General features: G+C 39.5%; 1 protein-coding gene across 2 annotated transcripts in view; it reads left to right on the top strand.

The window, feature by feature from the left end:
• The window catches only part of NBN (nibrin), a 59,411-nt gene extending 46,453 nt beyond the window's left edge, over positions 1 to 12,958 (top strand). The window contains exons 12-16 of one of the 2 annotated variants that reach the window (XM_055432586.2): positions 26 to 94; positions 1,286 to 1,441; positions 2,685 to 2,798; positions 11,405 to 11,454; positions 12,793 to 12,958. In XM_055432586.2, coding sequence (XP_055288561.2) covers positions 26 to 94; positions 1,286 to 1,441; positions 2,685 to 2,798; positions 11,405 to 11,454; positions 12,793 to 12,823 — 420 coding nt within the window. In that variant the 3' untranslated portion in view covers positions 12,824 to 12,958. The remainder of the gene's footprint in view (positions 1 to 25; positions 95 to 1,285; positions 1,442 to 2,684; positions 2,799 to 11,404; positions 11,455 to 12,792) is intronic. The other variant, XM_055432587.2, reaches the window with a different exon arrangement.
• Positions 12,959 to 22,331: the final 9,373 nt, after the last annotated feature.

The following is a 22,331-nucleotide window of genomic DNA, read 5'->3' as shown; positions in this document are numbered from 1 at the left end:
TGAACCATATTTTTTATTTCTTTAGCAAGAAAATGAAATTGAGAAGAAGTGTGAGCTCAAGAAAGAATCACTCTGGTCAACTAAAGAACTTCCTGTGAGGAATTTTTAAATTTTTATAAAGATTTGACTTACGTTGACTGTCATTTCATTTATTTTTTTACGAGTCTTCATTCTTAGGATTAAAACTGATTCTGTTTCTATACTTTTGGTCTATTTCATAATTATACTTCCTCTGGAAGTGGACAGATCATATTATAAACATGGTATAGCAAAAAGAATGTGGAGAAAGCATGAGTGTGATTCTCTGCCCTCTGCTCCAAAGATGAGGCCTTTAATAGGTCGTTTTCACATTTACAAACTTCAAGTCTTTTGTTTATAAGAAGAGTTGATATTGCTACAGTAGAGTTGTTGTTTACATAAAATAGAATAATGGATCTGAAATATTTGTAAACTCTAGAACAAACTACAAAAATATTAGGCTATGTTATTTTATAAGTTCATGATTACATTCTGTCACTGTCACATGAACCTTTTCTTTTGATTTTTCTGTTTTTTCATCTCTCCCCGACAATCTTAGTCCTGTTAGCAGCTTGCAAATGGATATATAGTAAAGCAGTTTAAAAAACTAAGATGGTTAGCCGTGGGCAGCTGTTAACAACGTGCATATGTAACTACTTAGTTAATAGTAAATGACATAAAGAATCTCTTCCAGCAACAGAAAGGAATCTTCACACTGATTAAATGATTGTTAATCTGGAATTTAAAAGTGGCTTTCAGTTAATGAGGTGGTGTGCCCAGAATTAGTGGTTGAGTTTTTTGAGGTGTCCAAACTAATAAAAAACATAATTATTGAAAATCAAGAAAACTTAAGCATAGTACAGATAACTTGTAGAATCGATTATATAATAATCTCAGTGTATGGTTTTAATGAAAAGAAGCAAACTGTTTCTTGCCAAGAAAATATATACAAGAAGATAAATTGTTTATTGGGATGATTTTTATTAGAATATGCTATTAAATTTCAAATACTTTATGACTTTTTAGTCTTTTGTCATACATGAGTATGTTATAAATGTTTCTGAAGTTAGAGTCAGAAATACTACTTGAGTAATTTTCTGGTTTTGAAATAGATAAGATTTGATTTCAAGTACAAAGTTCAGATGTCAGAAATAAACTTTTTTTTTTTTACTGTTTTTTCAGATATTTGAACTTTTTTTAGAGGTTCTTTAAGTGACAAGTAATTTTCCTTTTTCTTCTTATTTCCTCCATCTTAACACTGTTTAAGAACAATGGTGAACTTCAGGATGGTGATGAGACTCTTCCGAGGAAAGTGTTACTGACTGAATTTCGATCACTGGTGGTACATAACTCCACCTCCAGAAATGCATCCAGTGTGAATAATGATTATGGTGAACTAAAGAATTTCAAGAAATTCAAAAAGGTATGTATTCCTTTACGATGCAACAAGAGTGCAGTGTTTGAAATGTTTTTAGAAATATACTAAATAGTAATAAAAGCGGTTTATATTGAAAACTGATGCTATTTCTTCTGCTTAAAATAGTTAAAAGTTACTCTAGTTAAGTATGTACCCTGACACTTAATATATAAAACTTTATTAAGGTTGGATTCTTTAAAGGGTGCTGTTTACCTGGTTTTTTCTGCCTTACACAGCAGGCTTTTGGCTAGGGTCCTCCTAGTTCTTCTTTCTTGTTTTGGTCATCTTTTGGTTGCTCAGTGCAGCTTACAGGATCTTAATATCCAACTAGGAGTCAAACCTGTGTCCTCAGCGATGAAACCGTGGAGTGCTGAAAGAATATTTCCATTCCATCTGTATTTTCTTTGTTGTCTCTTGTAGGGTGTTTGTTTCTTGCTCCATGCTACTGTTGACCTGCTAGGTTTTGCTTATGCATTTGATCAGAATATAGTAATGTTTTCAAAAGTGATTTCTATTAAAGACTGCTTTTCTCCAGAACATGATCTATATGATTTTTGCTGTGACTACAGGGTGTGGTAGCTTTTTCCTCTCAAATGTGAGCTACTATTAACATTAGTTTTCTGCCTATGACTTTAGAGCCATTTAGAGTATTATAATATTATTAAAGTGTTCTGAACGCCATTTAACAGGAAGAATCTCTTCTACTTAGAGTGGACAGTGGGAAATATCTCCCACTTATTTTCCACCCCACATGAATAGCATACGGGCATTCGCGTTCAATATCATATTACAAAATCTCATTAAATTAAAATGCAAAAGACATACTAAATTTTTTAATTAATGAAGTTAACCACATAAAAAGCAATATAATATTCACTGCTGGCACAGGAGTGGTGAAAGTATAAAGTAGTACAAACTTCTGGAAATTGGAAAAATTTAAAACCCTTAAAAATACTAATATCCTTGGCCAAGGAAATTTTTTGAGACTAAAGGAATTAAATTTTTAAGCTAAAAGAAGTTTAACAGGAGTGCCTCTAATGAAGAGATGTGTGTGAATTTTTCTGTGTATACACAAATCAGTGAAATGACTCAGCATCCTCCCTCTTACACTCATCTGCATTTAGAGGATATAAATATGTTTAGTACTTATATGCGATTTACAGTCTTTGTGTTTTTAAGGTTTTTTGTTTTTTTTAAATATGATTATCTTAATTGTTTAGTGCGTTTAACAAGGTTTTCTGTCTAACAGGTCACATTTCCTGGAGCAGGAAAACTTCCACAGATCATTGGAGGATCAGATCTCATAGCTCATCATGCTCGAAAGAATACAGAGCTAGAAGAGTGGTTGAGGCAGGAAATGGAGGTCGGTAGCAACCCAGACCCAGTAACTTGTTTGATTATTTGATCCCTTGTGATTTCCTTAGAGCAAATTCTTAAAAATCAAACGTAACTGACCTAAGGTTATTCATTCAGCAAAATTCCTGAGTTACGGAGCATTAAGATTAATTTGCATCTTTCCATGACACTTCTTTAAGGGACTTCTAAATTTACTGATCATATCTGCAACTAATTTGCTGCCTAAGCCTCAGGAACCCAAACCTCAGTTATAAAATTGCTCTTTTGGGAAAAATATGAACAGCTATACAGCTCTCCATGTTAGGATGTGGTTTACAAAAACTCACTGTTTTACAGATAATCAGCTACATGTGTTTATAAACTCTAATGAGAACTCAGAGGAGAGAATACAAAAATATGCTTCCTTTACTTTCTGGGTGTTGTGAGTCCCTAGTGTATATTCTATAACAGGACTGTCCACCTGATCCATAATTCTTTCAACCCCTTTTTCTAAACTAAAGAATTGAACAAAAATTCATTAAATTGAGGAGCCTTTTAGTACAGAAGTACTACGTGGCAGTTAAGATTTCAGAGACACATGACCACTGAATTGAGAGAGAATCGAAGTCCACATCCAGAGCTAGAAAGTTGTCTTCTTGGTTCTTTGTGTTGCCTGATTATCCACTGTTCCTGGAAACCAAAGGTGGGCTTCACTGATCGTCTCAACAGGCTGTTTGGTAATTAGGGAGTAGGGGCAATGTCACTTTCTTACACTCTGATGTGACAGAAGTCCCTGTTTCTTCTCAATGTATCTTAGCTCCTTTCTAGATATTTCACTGCTTTGTTTCTTTGCATTTTACTTTTGATAATTTCTTCAGATTGTCTTCCAGTTTAATACTTCTCTCATCAGATCTATCTGGCTGGTATTTCGTTCATCCATTGAATTTTCACTCAATATACTGTATGGTTTCATTTCAGAAAGCACATTTCATTTATTTCTAAATCTTGTTCCCTGCTGATATTTTAAAGTTTCTGTTTTATATTCAGTACCTAAAGTGTTGGTATGTTTAATCTAGTTCTCTCTCACGGTGCCTTGTTTCCAAATACATATTTTGTCATCTTTGAATGTGAACTGCTCATTTTCCTTGGGAACTTGTTCTGTTGGGAATCCTTAAGTCTAATTTCAGGTTTATTTCCTCCAGAAATATGAGACTCCTTTAATCTCTGCTTGTGATGTTTTTGGACCATTCAGCTAGTTAATACATATTTGGACCTGAAGCTTGAGTGAAGGCTAACCTGTCATTATAAGCCTAGTGAGATTTTTTAAAATTTCTTTCTTTCAGTTTGTATCAGGGTCAAGACAAGCAAGTTTATTTGCAGTGTTTTTTGTGTGTTGTAGAGTTTGTTCCCGTTTCACCCTTTAATGCTGGAGTCCTTTATTCCTTGTCGTGGGTTTTCTTTGATAATGCTCATTTCCCACACAGCTATTAGAGGAGAGCCTGGGTTTTTGTGGTTTGCATATCCCCACAGTGCAGAACAAAAGCTGGTTTTGGTACTTGGTAACATCTCAGGACTTATATTTTGCTTTATTATGGGTTAAATGTAGTATTTAGAAATTTGTCTTTTAAAATCAAAAAATTGTTAGATCACTCAAAAAATAGGGTTGTCAGGATTATTTACTGTCAGAAAACGGAAGAATGGATATACCATCCTTTAGTTCTTTCTTTTTGAAAGAATAATTTGCTTTCTCATTTTATAGATGTGCATTCCAAAGAATTACAATAGTAAACAAAAGGATGAAGAACGTAAAACCCCAGTTACCCATTTAAACGTCAGATGCATAATGTTCCAGACATCTCCTTATTGAGGAGGGGAGGGGGGAGACAGAGTGATCGAAAGAAGTAAAGTGAAAGCACTGCTGAACTTGTGTGAATGTTTCTTCTTTCTAGGTATTTCCTGAGACCTGTAGAGAAAAACACGGTCAGATTAGAGTCAGCTTTTGCTTCAAACTGCGTATTGCTTTTAGATAACTGTTTGTTGACTCCTTGCTGTGAAGAGTGTGGAAATTATTTGTACTTCTGCACCCCCACCTCGTGCCAGGGCCCTTTCCCCCCTTTTTAGGTGACTTGCATGTCACCATATTCCTTCTCAGGTTTGAAAGTCCGTAACAATCAGAATATATCTCAGTATTCATCATTCTTCCTTCTTTTTTCCTGCTATACAGTATGCGATTTTGATTTGTAGATACAGTTCTTTTTTATTTCAAGGAACTTTTCTATTAGCTCCTTAAAGACATTTTTTATATTTGCTGGGATCACTACACTTAAGACATTACTCTCCTTTATTAAACTACCTTTCTGCTTCACATCCGTTTCTTCTATATTCATCGTGGTTTTAAGCTCTTTAACTGTATCAGAAATTCAAATTTCAGTTGTATCTGTTCTATTCCTCACCAGCTATGTTATGGGATCTTGACTTCATTATACCTAATTAGAAATAATTAAAATCCTAACTACCCATTTAAACATTATTATTATTTTGTTATTCCTCTGTCTCCTCCTATGCAGAATGGGAACAATAATAGTACCTCCATTTCACAGGCTTTTTGTGAGAATTACAGAAGATACTACTTAATACAACATTTATAATAATGGAAACCGTGTTAGCTATTTCTCATTTCTTAATTCTGAAATGGTATCATTACAGTTTGTTTACTTAGCATTCATTCCCATTTCATTTCATTGTGTTTTTTCCTATCATTTAACTTTTTTGTTATTATTTTATTGCTTTCATGTTCTTGTTAATTTTATGTGTCTTTTATTCATGGGTTATTGTTTCTTGCAGACCAGGTTCTTTAACTGTCTTTGGCATATTCTGTTCTCGTCTCTCTCTTTTTTTCCCCATCTGGATGTGGAGTGGCTTAGCTGTTTTCTTTAATTTTGCCGCTATTTGCTATTTAAAGTAAAAGACCTGTCCGGATATTGTTTGCTGTGTGACACGGCGTGTAACGTCTTATGCAGGGATTACCTTCTAAAACCAGTTTGGGGCTTCCCTGGTGGCTCAGTGGTAATGAATCTACCTGCCAGTGCAGGAGACATGGGTCCGATCCCTGATGTGGGAAGATCCCACATGCTGCCAAGCAGCTAAGCCCGTGAGCCACAAGTACTGAGCCCGTGCTCTGGAGCCTCGGAGCCGCAACTCCTGAGCCCACACCCCCTAGGACCCATGCTTCTCAAAGGGGGAAGCCACCTCAGTGAGAAGCCTGGGCACGGCAAGTAGATGAGCCCCCACTTGCTGCAACTAGAGAAAAGCCTGCTTAGCAGTGAATACCCAGCACAGCCAAAAATAAATAAATAAAATTATTTAAAAAAGAAGCAGTTTGAGGCAGAAATTGAATGTAGTTAAAATCACTCCTACTCTCGTGCATCCGTACTTGTCAGTATGGCAACATATTCAGTCAAAGGCACGTAGCACGTCCCATCTACTTGCTGTTGCCTGAAAACACTGAATTGACGTGGGGGTGGTGGGGTGGTCAGGTAAAGCTATGTGCTGCTCTTTCTGGGAATGGAATTAAATATGTACCAGGGAGTGTGTCTCATCTCAGAAGAGAATAACCTGGGCTTTCAGGTTATCTGCCTGATCTGTCAGGGGTGCCTGGGACCCGTGTCTTTGGCCAGTGTCAGCCCCACTTAGGCACCTCTCCATGCCATTACTCCCTCCTGGCAGTCCACCAGGAGTTGTTTTCTCTTTCCTGCTCAGACTGCTCTTTCCCAAATTTGTAGTATTAGTAAGAATTCTCAGGTTTGCACAGTTCTATAGCACCTTTTAATGAGTTGGAGGAGTGTTAGGAATCAGTTGCATTAGTCTTTGGGGTTTTTGCACGGCCACGTTTTTGAAATCTACGTCTTGATTAGTTTATAACTGTGAGTGTTATTTGTTCTTGGATGGGGTGAAGCTGAGAGAATGATGGTGCAGCTGCTGACTTGTTTCTTTCTTTTACTTCTTTAGCATTAGTAGAGAGACTGTGTCCTAGATTTTTCCCTCCAAATCTCCTTTTTTTCCTAGAGCAATTTCAGGTACTCTAAATAGAATTTGCTCTCTAAGGTAATAGAGTTGACGTTGTTCTTCTGCATGGCTCCAGCTCCTATACAGATGTGCTGCTGTCGTGATGTCTCATTTCCCTGTGCTTGCTCTAGCTGCTCTTCTGTGTTCCCTGCCTTCTGCTTTTTCAAGTCCTTCTTTCTCTTCTTTTACTGCAGACCAGTCTGAGTTTTCACAAGCACTTAGTTCCCATACTCTCTTAGGCTATTTTCATTCTGTGCATTAAACATAACTCTTTGAATTCTACCCAACCTGATTTGGATTTTGAGACTGTGATATGTAGTTCTCCCATGCCACTGAAAAATGCCACTAGTAGGAATGCCATTTATTTCTGCTTTTTAACACTATTTTACTTAATAATTTTACTGAGATATACAAGATAAAGCTGATTTTTCTTTTTTAATTAATTTTAATTAGAGGCTAATTACTTTACAATATTGTGATGGTTTTTGCCATACATCAATATGAATCGGCCATAGGTATACATGTGTCACCCCATCCTAAACACCCCTCCCACCTCCCTTCCCACCCCCTCCCTCCAGGTTGTCCAGAGCACTGACTTTGGGTGCCCTGCTTCATGCATGGAGTTTGCACTGGTCGTCTGTTTTATGCATGGTAATGTCCATGTTTCAATGCTGTTCTTTTACCTCATCCCACTCTTGCCTTCTCCCGCTGAGTCCAAAAGTGTACTTTACATCTGTGTCTCCTTTGCTGTCCTGCATGTTCAGTTCAGTTCAGTTGCTCAGTCGTGTCCGACTCTCCGCGACCCCATGAATCACAGCACGCCAGGCCTCCCTGTCCATCACCAACTCCCGGAGTTCACTCAAACTCATGTCCATCGAGTCGGTGATGCCATCCAGCCATCTCATTCTCTGTCGTCCCCGTCTCCTCCCGCCCCCAACCTTTCCCAGCATCAGAGTCTTTTCCAGTGAGTCAACTCGTCGCATGAGGTGGCCAAAGTATTGGAGTTTCAGCTTCAGCATCAGTCCTTGCAATGAACACATGTAAGATCTTCTAAATTCCATATATAGGAGTTAATATACAGTATTTGTCTTTCTCTTTCTGACTCACTTCACTCTATAATAGGTTCCAGAGCTGTCCATCTCAAATGCATCCCTTTGTAAAGCTGAGTACTGTTCCGCTGTGTGCGTGTGCCACAACTTCCTTATCCGTTCATCTGTCAGTGGGCATCTAGGTTGCCCCCCTGTCTTATCTACTGTAAACAGCGCTGCAGTGAGCACTGGGGCGCATGTGTCGCTTTCAGTTCTGGTTTCCATCTGGTGTGTGCCCGGCAGTGGGATTGCTGGGCCACGTGGCAGTTCTGTTCAGTTTCTTAAGGGCTCTCCACACTCGTCTCCATAGTGGCTGTATCAGTTTGCGTCCCCACCGACGGTGTAAAAGGATTCCGTTTTCTCCACTTGATGATGGGCATTCTGACCAGGGTGAGATGATGCCTCATTGTGGTTTTGACTTGCTCTTCTCTAATAGTGAGTGATGTTGAGCATCGTTTCATGTCTTTATTAGCCATCTCTGTGTCTTCTTTGGAGAAGTAGCTGTTTAGGTCTTCTGCCCACTTTTTGACTGGGCTGTTTGTTTTTCTGGAATTGAGCTGCAGGAGCTGCTGGTACGTTTTGGAGATTAATTCTTTGCCAGTTGTTTCATTTGTTATTATTTTCTCCTTTTCTGAGGGCTGTCTTTTCACTTTGCTTATAGTTTTCTTCATAGTGCAGAAGCTTTTAACTGTAAGTAGGTACCATTTGCTTATTTTCGTTTTTATTTCCATTACTCTAGGAGGTAGGTCATAGAGAATGTTGCTGTGATTTATGTCGAAGAGTATTCTGCCTAGTTTCTGGTCTTACATTTAGGTCTTTAATCCATTTTGAGTTTATTTCTGTGTATGCTGTTAGAAAGTGTTCTAGTTTCATTCTTTTACACGTAGTTCACCAGTTTTCCCATCACCACTTGTTGAAGAGACTGTCTGTTCTCTATTATTTATTTTTGCCTCCTTTGTCAAAGATAAGGTGTCCATAGGTGTGTGGATTTATCTCTGGACTTTCTGTTTTGTTCCAGTGATCTATATTTCTGTCTTTGTACCAATACTATGCTGTCTTGATGACTGTAGCTTTGTAGTGTAGTCTGAAGTCAGGATGGTTGATTCCTCTAGTTCTGTTCTTCTTTCTCAAGATTGCTTTGGCTATCCGGGGTCTTTTGTGTTTCCATACAAACTGTGAAATTATTTGTTCTCGCTCTGTGAAAAATACTGTTGGTTGTTTGATAGGGATTGCATTGAATGGGTAATTGCTTTGGGTAATATTCATTTTGGTATTTGGGTATACTCAAATATTTGGTATTTGGGTATTTTCACAATATAGACTTTCACAATCCAAGAGCGTGGTATATATTTCTCCGTCTATTTGTGTCTTCCATTTGTGTTCTGCTCTACTTATTAGACAATGTAAAAAGACGTAATTTCATTTTGACATTCCATTTTGTGAATAGGAAATCATTCTGGTAAGTTTGAATCCCTGCAAGTATAAGCTGGTGCTTTTATTCAAGTAGACCTGGTCAAACCCAGTTCTTCCATATGACAGTTTTCTGATATTTTCTTAACCTAAGTCTCTGTTCCTTATTGGTTAAAATTGGGATAATAGTGTAAAATAGTAATGAAGTTATATGAAGAGTAAGTGAGTGTTTCTTAGAAACAGTTTTAAGATAGTATCTAGAAATACATAAATGTAAATTATTTATAGTAAACAAACAGTATCTGCATTCAGTGAGCTTACACTTCTTTAGTGGAGACATGATACAAATATTATAACAGAAGGTAGAAATTGATAAGAATCTAGGAGTCACACAGCTAAAGTTTCGTGGGAGTTCTTCATATCAGACTTGTTTTATGTTTGTAAATTATTTATTTTGTATTGGGGTAAAGCTGATTAACAATGTTGTGGTCGTTTCGGGTGAACTGTGAAGGGGCTCAGGCACAAGTCCCTTCACATGCATGTATCCGTCCTCTCCCATCCAGGCTGCCACAGCACATTGAGCAGAGCTCCATGTGTGGTACAGTAGGTCCCTGTTGGTTATGCATTTCAATCATGGCAGTGTCAGACTTATTTTTAAATGAAGAGACTCAGAAAGCCATTGTTAAAGAGGTGAAGAACATGTTCCCCGACACATAGGAGGCAGTAAATAATTATTGAGCAAATGCATCTTGAACGATGGTCAGCTTTGGAAAGAGGATGAAAAGGAAGTGATTTCTAGATAGACGGGAACATGAACGAAAGCAGGGAGAGGCCAGCGTGTTTGCTGGGAGGTGCTGTGGTGTTTTGTCCTTCTGTGTGACTCAGTTTACCTGGCTTTATAGGGTTCATGAAGAAGAGGGTGAGAAGTGATGGAGAAAGTAGAACGGAGCCAGGTCATGAAGACCCTTTCCCGTTTAGGGGTCATCAGACTCAAGAGTGTGTGTTTTCTTTGGTGGGTTGGGGAAGTCACTGAAGGGCTTTGAATGGCACATGACGAGATCATAGCTGGACTTGAGGAAGGATGCAGGCAGCACAGGGTATTTCCAGTCCTAAGTCTCAAAGGTGCTTTAGGAGTTTGGTGAGTTTGTGTATAAAATTATTTTGTGGATGAGGTAATTCAGTAGCAGTTTCTGAGGAAAGCCACTTTAACTGGAGAGCTGCTCTGGTTGAAGGCAGGGTAAATATTACCCTCAGGCTTCCATCAGTGGTATGATCTGAAAACATTGGCATTTCATTTAGTAAAAGGGTTCTGCTGGGAAAAAAATGTTTAAAAACTTAACAAACAAGCAGCATATATGTTGGTTGCCTTTGAGAGGAGATTGGCAGGAGAGGACTCCTGCAATAATCTTGGCACGAAGGGAAAATGGAACGGATCTGTTGAATGGGCTAGCAGTGGCGACCTCCAGGATGTGGTCGGCTGCTGCAGCCAGCACAGCAGGTAGGGGTCGAAAGTGGTCGACACACAGTTGGGGAAAGAAACTACAGACAGAATGAAAGTTTCAAAGATGGGACCGGGGGACTCAAGACCTCTTGGATCAAGAGCCCTGTCCTCAGAGCTTTCTGTTGTGTCTTGGCAACAGAAAGAATCTCTTGTGCTGCATGAAGTCAGCCTCCTGTGTCCCGGGTCATGTCTCCCATTTTATTGATTACTTTAAATTACCTTTGTTATTTTCTTGTACAAGGGCTATAACCTAACTGGAGGTCATCGACCCGCATATACCTTGGGAGAACATCTTAGTGTGTGCACAAGCAGCGTTCTGAACTTGCACTGACCCGGTGTTCCGAGGTCACTGTTTTTCTTTAGTTTAGCAGGGTATGACGACCCCAACTAAGCAACCCAATGTACTTTTATTTAGGTTATGCTGTATTGCTATATTTTGCTTTTATTCTTTTCTCATGGCTTAGCCAGAGCAACAGGCGGCTCTTAACCCCTGCAGTCAACCAGCATGGCAGTTTTATTAACTGTAATTCGTCATTGAGCAAATGTTTGAAATTATGTTAATTTTGACAGGTTCAAAATCAACATGCAAAAGAAGACTCTCTTGCTGATGATCTCTTTAGGTAAAGTTTAATTTCAGCTTTCTTGTGAATTTTTGCATATAAAACTCAGTTCTGTTGATAGAGTTTAAATGTTTTGACCCCTTTCCTTAAAATTAGACACTTGGTACCTTCAGCTAAATAATTTGTCTTGTTTTTAATTTTTTTTTAACTACTTGAGCACTTCTTTACTACTGGATATAACTTCAAGGCTTAGGCTTAATTCACTTGTACTGTATCACAAGATGTTTAAAATATATATGGGCATTTGGGCTTCCCCGGTGGCTCAGTGGTACAGAATCCACTTGCTGGTGCAGGAGATGCAGTTTGATCCCTGGGTCTAGAAGATCCCCTGGAAAAGGAAATGGCAACCCACTCCAGTGTTCTTGCCTGGGAAATCCCGTGGACGGTGGAGCCTAGTGGGCTATAGACCATGGGGTTGCAAGAGTCAGATATGACTTAGCAAATAAACCACCACCACCATGGGGTATTTAGACAAATGAAGGTTCCTGAGCTGGGTGAATTTGACTAATATATTTGTGAGATTTTCAGCCCTTAGTAGAAAGAATTATGAATGAATGGAGTTTGAAATAAGATAAGTAAAATACCAGACATGAAAATAAAAAGCTGGATTAGAGTTTCAAAGCAGGTTTTTGTGAGAGGGTTAGAGGAGTTATAATGGGTAATAATAATTTAATTCAGATTTAACATTTTCAGCATTCTTACAGGCCCAACAAGCTTCATAATAATTGGCTCTCAAATATGCATAAAATACAATATTGTAGGTAGATACTGGCTAGGATGGAATAATGTTTTCCCAAGAAATACTGTAATTTTGAGTCTGTTTTATAGCCAATTTGATTTTTAATTTCATTATTGAAAGTATGAATCATTGGTGAAAATGTTGACAAATAGTGCTGATTTTTCGTAAGTATAGTCAGAGGCCCAACTACATTTGTTCAGTTGCTGTAGGAGAAGACTTTTATGACATAATTATATTTTAGGTTCATTATGCTCTTTTGGGCAAATGGTAGAATTTAATGTGGGAGTGGAGAGATCTGCAGCTAGTCTGGAGGAAGTATAAAAACATGTGTTAATTTTTAAACTGTTGTTTTCATTGATTACTTTAAGGCTTTTACAGGATTTTTGATGATGTTTTACTTTTACCAAATAGTTATCAAAGCAACATCAAAAGGATAAACAACAGTGAAAAATGCCTTTGCTTAATATTTGATCCTAGGGATAAAACTGGCTTTCTCATTCTGTTTGCCAAGTGTGTCTGTATTTTGAAAGCCCTTTAACTTGTGAGAGGAACACTGTCATTTATCTAGATATCATTTGACTCAGTTTCTTTCTTTACAGATACAATCCTAATGTTAAAAGGAGAAGATAACAAGGTTTAATGAAGAAGCCACAGAAAAACATTTCCTGTTTAGTGTTTACTTCAGGTTTCTTCTGCAGCACCTTCATATCGTGTATAGATTTAAGTTTATGGCCTAAATTTGGTAAATAAAACACACAAAACTCAGTTTCTTCTGTTTGTGGCAGTTAGTATTGTGTGTTCTGTTTTAGTTTGTCATCTCATCTTTTGTAATTTTGTTTTCATTTTTAAATGTGATTTTAACTTATTGAATAGTTAATATAGTCTTAGTTCAAAAATCTAAAAGTATAAAAAGACAAAAGCTTAAAAAGCCTCCCGTCTGCCACTGGCCTGGCAGTCTGTTTCCTCGCCTCTGAAAAAAATCCATGATACTCCTTTCTTTACAGAGATCTTTAGTGCCTATTCCGATTTCTATGCATATCATTTTTTGGTAATTTCCTATAGAAATGATACAGTGTTATATACCTTACTCTTTTTTATTGACTGGATTGGAAGGTTATAGTAACATCAAAGCTTAATATTTTTCCTTTTTATCATATTTTCTTTTCCATTATGCTGTGGTCTTTCCTGAACTGAAGTAACCCAAGTGAAATGGATTCTAGTATTGAAGATGCCACCCACATATTATTCTAATATTGGAAATGACAGTGGACGATGTCATCAAGCTTGGGAATATATCTCCCTAAAATGAGATAAGACCTGTTTGGTGGTCTTACTAAACTGGGTGTTGAGTAACACTCTAAAAAGTTGAACTGTTTAGAATCCTAGTTTTTTTAATCTAAAAAATAGAAAATGGTAAGATGGTCTTCTTTCTACTTGAAAGAGAGATGGCAAGGAAAAACTTTGTTTTTCCAAATTTTGTCATATAGACAACTTTCACTGTACATTTTAATTAGGGTAAAATCTTTTTGTCTAAAGACTGATACATTTTGTCTTAAGAGATAGAGCATGCTTTTTATACTGACTGAAAACTTCCTAGCTTCACATAGATTCTGCCACCCCAACAAACTTAGGCTATGAGAGATAGCCTAGCATGAAAAGTTATATCATAAATTAGTTTGTATTGTTGTTAAGTCTGCATGGAAGATCTAGTGTTCCACTATATTCAGGCAAGGGAAGTCACCATATTTAAATACTTGACTAGGGCCCTTTGCACTCTTGACCAGCCTTCAGAACATTTCCTTTCAGGAGATAGTTTGTAAATGTCCTAGATTTTTCTTATTTATTTTTGTTTCATTATCCCTTCAAATTCTTTGTTAAGGAAACATTATTAAATGTGTATTCATAATGCTCTCCACAGCACTGAAAGAATTCAAAGATAAATGAATAATGGGCTCTCTACTCTCCTAACAGTCTGTTCTCTCTAGGAGTAGTCTAAAAGCCCAAACACTCCAGAACTGGTGGTCCGAGTGTTTTAAATTTCCTTAAAGTTCTATTTGGCATAGAAATTATTGTTATGAATAGATGGAAGATGTTTACCATTGCTTTGCATAGATCCTTCTGTGCTGCATAGTTTTTATAAAACTGTTAGCTCTGCCCTGAACAACTTTAGTCACAGCCATGCTTGGATAGCATGGCTATCTTTTTCCCTTGGATTTTTGGGGGACTCTTTTTTCCTAAGCCTTTACGTGTTTTAGGAGAAAGCAGGGGTGAAACTGGCCTCCTCCCTTTCTTTAGTGAATGAGAACTCGGCCCCCAGTTTGACCTGGAGCTTTAGGTGGTGGCAAGGAAGAAGTAGCCTAACCTTTGGTCTCACAGTTGTCCATTGCCCAGCAGCACTTTTGAAGTGGCATCCTCCCTTTCCTTTCTTTAGCTGTAAAGTCTTTCTACCCAGAATATCCTCCTTTCTTCCTAAGTGGACAACTGAAACCTTGCGGTGGTCACCCTAGTGGGAGTCTACCTTTGCTTCTTTGAGTGATCATGATCCAGATGCCTTAAGAGATCAAAGCACATTGTGATGTAGGTAAAATGTTCTCCTCCCAAGTTTAACAAGCATGATTGTATAACTTGCTTTAGAACATTTTTGCTTTTTTGTCAGGCTGTTACCAATTGTGAATTCACAAACATGATGCTGTGCAGTCACTTTGCTTACCTTTATAAGAGATTGATGTGGAGTAAGCAGACTTATTGGAAGTTATTTTATTGCTCTAAACCATGGAATTCAGTTCAGTTCAGTTCAGTCACTCAGTCGTGTCCGACTCTCCGCGACGCCATGAATTACAGCACGCCAGGCCTCCCTGTCCATCACCAACTCCTGGAGTTCACTCAAACTCATGTCCACAGAGTCGGTGATGCCATCCAGCCATCTCATTCTCCAATTACTTCATTGCAAATAGATGGGGAAACAGTGGAAACAGACTTTATTTTTCGGGGCTCCAAAATCACTGCAGATGGTGATTGCAGCCATGAAATTAAAAGACACTCCTTGGAAGAAAAGTTACAAACAACCTAGACAGCATATTAAAAAGCAGAGACATTACTTTGCCAACAAAGGTTCGTCTAGTCAAGGTAATGGTTTTCCAGTGGTCATGTATGGATATGAGAGTTGGACTATAAAGAAAGCTGATTGCCGAAGAATTAATGAATGCTTTTGAACTGTGCTGTTGGAGAAGACTCTTGAGAGTCCCTTGGACTGCAAGGAGATCAAGCCAGTGAATCCTAAAGGAAATCAGTCCTGAATATTCATTGGAAGGGCTGATACTGAAGCTGAAACTCCAATACTTTAGCTACCTCATGCAAATAGCTGACTCACTGGAAAAGACCCTGATGCTGGGAAAGACTGAAGGCGGGAGAAGAAGGGGACGACAGACGATGAGATGGCTGGATGGCATCACCGACTCAATGGACATGAGTTTGAGTGAACTCCGGGAGCTGGTGATGGACAGGGAGGCCTGGCGTGCTGTGATTCATGGGGTCGCGGAGAGTCGGACACAACAGCAACTGAACTGAAACCTTGGGATTGAGTGCCACTCTGATTTGTCTATTACTGTATAAACTTGCCTCCCAACTAGTGTGATCACTTCTTTAAAATGGAGTCTTGGTTTTATTAATAAACTGCAAGGTCCAACCAGTCCATTCTAAAGGAGATCAGTCCTGCGTGTTCATTGGAAGGACTGATGTTGAAGTTGAAACTCCAATCCTTTGGCCACCTGATGCGAAGAGCTGACTCATTCAAAAAGACCCTGATGCTGGGAAAGATTGAGGGCAGGAGGAGAAGGGGACGACAGAGGATGAGATGACTGGATGGTATCACTGACTCAATGGGCATGGGTTTGGGTAGACTCTGAGAGTTGGTGATGGACAGGGAGGCCTAGCATGCTGCAGTTCATGGAGTCGCAAAGAGTCGGACACAACTGAGCGACTGAACTGAACTGAACTGAAAGATGCCATCAAAATACCACAAACTATTAGAACTACTAAATGAATTCAGTAACACTGCAGCATACAAAGTTAATATATAGGAATCTGCTGCACAGATTTCTACATCTGATAAACTCTTAAGAAAGATTTTTTAAAAAATTCCATTTACTCTTGTATCAAAAAGAATAAAATACCTAGGAATGAATCTAACCAAGGATATAAAAGATCTGTACTTAGAAAACTTACAAGATAATGATGAAAGAAACTGAAGATGAAACAAGCAAATGGAATGGTACACTGTGCTCATGGATTGGAAGAGTTGATGTCAAAATAAGCATACCACCCACAGCAATCTACAAATTCAGTGCAATCCCCATCAGGTACCAGTGGCATTTTTGTCTAATTGGCAAGCCACTCCAGTACTCTTGCCTAGAAAATCCCATGGATGGAGGAGCCTGGTAGGCTGCAGTCCGTGGGGTCGCTAAGGGTCAGACACGACTGAGCGACTTCAGTTTCACACATTGGAGGAGGAAATGACAACCCACTCCAGTGTTCTTGCCTGGAGAATCCCAGGGACGGGGGAGCCTGGCGGGCTGCCGTCAGTGGGGTCACACAGAGTCGGACACGACTGAAGTGACTTAGCAGCAGCAGCAGACAATTTTAAAATCTGTATGGTAACACAAAAGACCTCAAATAGCCAAAATAATTTTGGAAAGAACAAGGCTGGAGAAGGCATTATGCTCTCTGATTTCAAACCATACTACAAAGCTACAGTGATAAAAAGTTTTATGGTACTGGAACAAAATAAGGGAGCCCAGCAATGACCTCATATTTCTATGGTCAATTAGTCTATAACAAAGGAAGCAAGAATATACAATGGAAAAAAGACAGGCTCTTCAAAAAATGGTGTTGGGAAAAACTGGACACCTACATGCAAAAGAATTAAATTGCACTACCTTCTCATACATATATCAACATCTACTCAAAATGGACTCAAAATTTAATAACACCTGAAACCATAAAACCCCTAGAAGAAAACATAGATAGTGTATTAACATTAGTCTTTCAAATATCTTTTGGTGGGGATAATATGTCCTCAGACAAGAGAAACGAAAGTAAACACATAAGTGCAACTACACCAAACTAAAAAGCTTTGGCAGGGCAAAACTATTAACTAAATGAAAAGTTCTACTGAATTGCGAGAAACCGTGTGCTAACTGTAGAGAAAGATGGCGGAGTAGGAGGATGTGCACCCATCTTCTGTGAAAACACCAAATCACAACTAGCCGCTGAAGAACCATCGAAAGGAGGATCTTGGAACCCACCAGAAACAGACGCCCCACGTCCAAGAACAAACGGCAGGAGGGGTGCAATCACATTTAAAACCAGCCTCCTGTTTGGCAGACTCTTGGAGGGCACAAAGAAAGCCTCGTGTGCGCCAGGACCCAGGGAGAGGAGCGGTGACCGCCACAGGAGACGGTCAGACCTGCGAGAGTCTGAGGGTCTCCTGTGGAGGCCGGGTCAGCGGTGGCCTGCCCCGGGGACAGGGCACTGACGGCAGCAGTCCCGGGCGGCATGGTGCGGGGCAGACGTCCTCTTGGAGGAAGGCACTGTTAGCCCTACCACAGAGCCACCAGGTGGACGATCCGCAAACTGGAGATCAGTTATACCAGAAAAGCCCTCGCACTTCTGTGCAAGTCCTAGGCCCCGCAGCAGACTTCCCAAGCTGGGGGTCTGGCAGAGGGAATGGGAATCCCCCGGGAATTTGACTTCGCAGTTCAGCCGGATTTGATCGCAGAACTTCCGTAGGCATGGGGAACAGACTGTTGGAGGGCACGGACAGAACCACGTGCGCACGGGAGTCCGGGAGCCAGGAACCGTGACGCCGCAAGACTGAGGCGGACTTGCCTGTGAGTGAGTGAGAGGCTCTGCAGCAGGCGTGGGTCCGCAACGGGCTGCCGCGGGGTCGGGGCACTGGCAGCCGCGGTCCTGGAGGCGGGGAGTGCTGCCCCGAGTCCTCCTGGAGGAGGCCACCATCACCCCTGGGCGGAGCCCATAGCCTGCCACAGAGACTGCAAGCTCCAGGACTGTGCCACCCCAGGCCAAACTACAGGGAGGAGCTCGGCCCCACCCATCACAGAAAGCTGGATTAGACTGACTGAGCAAGACCCCGATTTCCGGATTGCTCGGATGTGCAGGGCCAGGCTCAGGAAATGTGCGTTTACATTCATCCCATTATATCTTACTTCCACATGTCCTAAGTCTTCCTTTTCAGTTTCTGAATTGTTTATTTATTTTCGTTAAGTGCTGTCATTTTCCTCAAAATACTCAATTGGATTTTAAATAATTTAAGGAATTAGAAAAATAAATTTTTCATCTCTGAAATCTTTCCTTCATGTAGGTGTTTCACAGATATCATTACATGCCTTCAGTCTGAAGAACTTCCTTTAACATTTATTTTTGTGCATATTTCCTAGTGTCAACTTTTTGTCTTCATCATAGAATTTTAGCTTGACACGTATGTTTTACTTCGGCATTTTAAAGACATCGTTCTACTGTATTCCTGATTATGTTGTCCTGGTTAAGTTGTTCCTTCTTTCCATTGTTCAGTTATGTGTCAAACTCGGACTGCTTTTAAAATTTTTTCATCTTTTTTAGCAATTGATTGTTGTCTTAATATGTATTGTTTGCAGTTCGAGTTTCTTGGATGCGTGGGTTGCTTTTTACTTTTTAAATCAAGTTTGTAAAATTTTTAACCTTTATTTCCCCACATATATGTTCCTGTTCAGTCACTCTTGCTTTCCTCTGGATCCAACTATACATGTTAGACCACTTGTTATTTATCTCATATGTCAGTTTTTTTAACCTTTTATCTATTCTTCAGTTTGAACAGTTCCAATTAAACTGTCAAGTTCACTGACCTCTACTCCTATAGTGATTTGTATATTTTTATGCCCATGTAGTAAATCTTTCATTTCAGAATGTATTTTTAAGCTGTAGAATATATGGGGTTTTTATGTTATTCTCTTCACTTTCTGCCATAAGGGTAGTGTCATCTGCATATCTGAGGTTATTGATATTTCTCCCAGCAATCTTGATTCCGGCTTGTGCTTCTTCCAGCCCAGCGTTCCTCATGATGTATTCTGCATATAAGTTAAATAAGCAGGGTGACAATATACAACCTTGACGTACACCTTTTCCTATTTGGAACCAGTCTGTTGTTCCATGTCCAGTTCTAACTGTTGCTTCCTGACCTGCATACAGGTTTCTCAAGAGGCAGGTCAGGTGGTCTGGGATTCCCATCTCTTTCAGAATGTTCCACAGTTTATTGTGATCGACACCTTTGCCAACCAAGGTCCGTCTAGTCAAGGCTATGGTTTTTCCCGTGGTCATGTATGGATGTGAGAGTTGGACCGTGAAGAAAGCTGATCGCCGAAGAATCGATGCTTTTGAACTGTGGTGCTGGAGAAGACTCTTGAGAGTCCCTTATACTGCAAGGAGGTCCAACCAGTCCATTCTAAAGGAGATCAGTCCTGGGTATTCATTGGAAGGACTGATGCTGAAGCTGAAACTGCAATACTTTGGCCACCTCATGCGACGAGTTGACTCACTGGAAAAGACTCTGATGCTGGGAAAGGTTGGGGGTGGGAGGAGAAGGGGACGACAGAGAATGAGATGGCTGGATGGCATCACCGACTCTGTGGACATGAGTTTGAGTGTACTCCGGGAGTTGGTGATAGACAGGGAGGCCTGGCGTGCTGTGATTCATGGGGTCACGGAGAGTCGGACACGACTGAGTGACTGAACTGAACTGATGTTATTCTCAGACTCACTCACTCAGTAATTAAATATTCTCTAATATTTTGAACATTTATGTAGTTAGCTCTTGAAGTGTTCCTGCTATTTGTAATATCTGTGTCAACTCTGGAACTATTTTGATGACTTGTTTTCTCCCTCTGCTTATGGTCACATCTTCTTGTCTTCACACCTAATTTTTTATTGCATGTTATACACTGTGGATACTGTAATGCCGCTGAGGACCTGGGTTTTGTTGTCTTCAGAAAGCGTCAGGTTCTGTGGCAGCAGTTAATTAACTTACCGGCACATTTAGTGTGATCTTCTTGGGGACTGGTTTTAGGGTAATGGGGATTTATAGTAACTGTATTTCCAAGGCTTGGCCAGTTTGGGGTCTCAATTGAATGGCCTTTATTTAACTTTTACAAAAGTAAAGTTGTCTAAAGTTCACATACTCAAGACTGCTTAAAACAGAGAGCTGCGACTAAATCTTATTTTTATTGTATTATTTCCAAAACCCCAAAGAGATTCTGCTTTTTAATCATTCAAGAACTAGACTTTTGAGGGATGAAGGAGATGCCCTTATCACAGTATGACTAGTCAAAATATTTAATGCTTTCCTCCCTCCCTGAATAAGTAGTTGATACTGATGGATAATGAGAGATTTAAAATAATGGGACAGAAATTGACCAAGAGTTTATTACAACAGAGAAAACACTTTGATGTTACGCAACACAGGGCAGCTAGGTCTGAGGGAGAATTGAGAAATGGGAGGTTACTAAAAACGAAATTATTAACCAGGTTTATTAAGGCCCTGTTGAAGTTTTATTTTCCCTGAAGTCTTTCTTTTTTTGGTGAATATTCTCATTGTAAAAATGCTACTGAATGGGTAAAAGGGACTCCTCCTGCCAGAGGAGTCTGGCAGGCTACATTCCATGTGGTCGCAAAAGAGCTGGACACAACTTGGCAATTCAGCAACAAGAAACCATCTTCATAACAACATCATTTTTAGTTTAGAAGCAACATCAAGAAAAGCATCCCATCAACTCATCCAGAGCTCAAAAACACAAACAAGAAAGTGCTCAATCAAGTGCACCAAAGGATGCCATACCGTATCAATAGGTGTGAAATTAATTTGAAAAAGTTATGATGATAAAAATATCATTTCCAAAACCAAGCTAATCAGACATGACACTATCAAGAAAATAAGAATTCATCCAAAACAACTAGTTGTAGATGTCTATTCCAAACAATATTTTAAGGTGAATTAATAATTTCTAATAAATTCTTAATAAATCTATAAGCACATGGGCAGATAAATACTGACTTCTAGTCCATTATACCAAAAAAACAGAAACAGACTTTCAGTAAACACATTCCAGGTGAAATAAATTTAACCAAAAAGAAAAGAAAGAGATAGACTGGGAAATTCAATTTGCCACCGAGAACTTTGTAACACTTCTTCGTCTAACACAAAATGTCTGGAGATTTGTGTGAAAATACAGACATTAAGCACACCTAGGTATAAACCAAGACAGAACACACACTTCAATAAATAACCATAGGATTAAATGCTATGTCATCTCCAATGAAGAATTTCAAAGTAACCATCTTGAGAATAGGAAAGGCAGGTTTTAACCTTCTATATTTTAACCTTTAATAATTCTGATAAAAATAATTCTGGTAACACTCAAAAAGTGCTGCAATATTAAAAGTTCAGTTCAGTTCAGTTCAGTTCAGTCGCTCAGTCGTGTCCGACTCTCCGCGACCCCATGAATCACAGCACGCCAGGCCTCCCTGTCCATCACCAACTCCCGGAGTACACTCAAACTCATGTCCACAGAGTCGGTGATGCCATCCAGCCATCTCATTCTCCGTCGTCCCCTTCTCCTCCCGCCCCCAACCTTTCCCAGCATCAGAGTCTTTTCCAGTGAGTCAACTCGTCTCATGAGGTGGCCAAAGTATTGGAGTTTCAGCTTTAGCATCAGTCCCTCCAATGAACATCCAGGATTGATCTCCTTTAGAATGGACTGGTTGGATCTCCTTGCAGTATAAGGGACTCTCAAGAGTCTTCTCCAACACCACAGTTCAAAAGCATCGATTCTTCGGCGATCAGCTTTCTTCACAGTCCAACTCTCACATCCATACATGACCACGGGAAAAACCATTGCCTTGACTAGACGGACCTTGGTCGGCAAAGTAATGTCTCTGCTTTTTAATATACTATCAAGGTTGGTCATAACTTTCCTGCCAAGGAGCAAGCGTCTTTTAATTTCATGGCTGCAATCAGCATCTGCAGTGATTTTGGAGCCCAAAAAAACAAAGTCTGACACTGTTTCCACTGTTTTTCCATCTATTTCCCATG

Source organism: Moschus berezovskii, chromosome 16, assembly GCF_049115385.1.
Source record: "Moschus berezovskii isolate FMDL1 chromosome 16, NW_MosBer_1.0, whole genome shotgun sequence".
In the NCBI taxonomy this organism is placed as follows: Eukaryota; Metazoa; Chordata; class Mammalia; order Artiodactyla; family Moschidae; genus Moschus; species Moschus berezovskii.
Note: the sequence above shows the minus strand (reverse complement) of the source record. Positions and strands in the feature narration are given on the sequence as shown.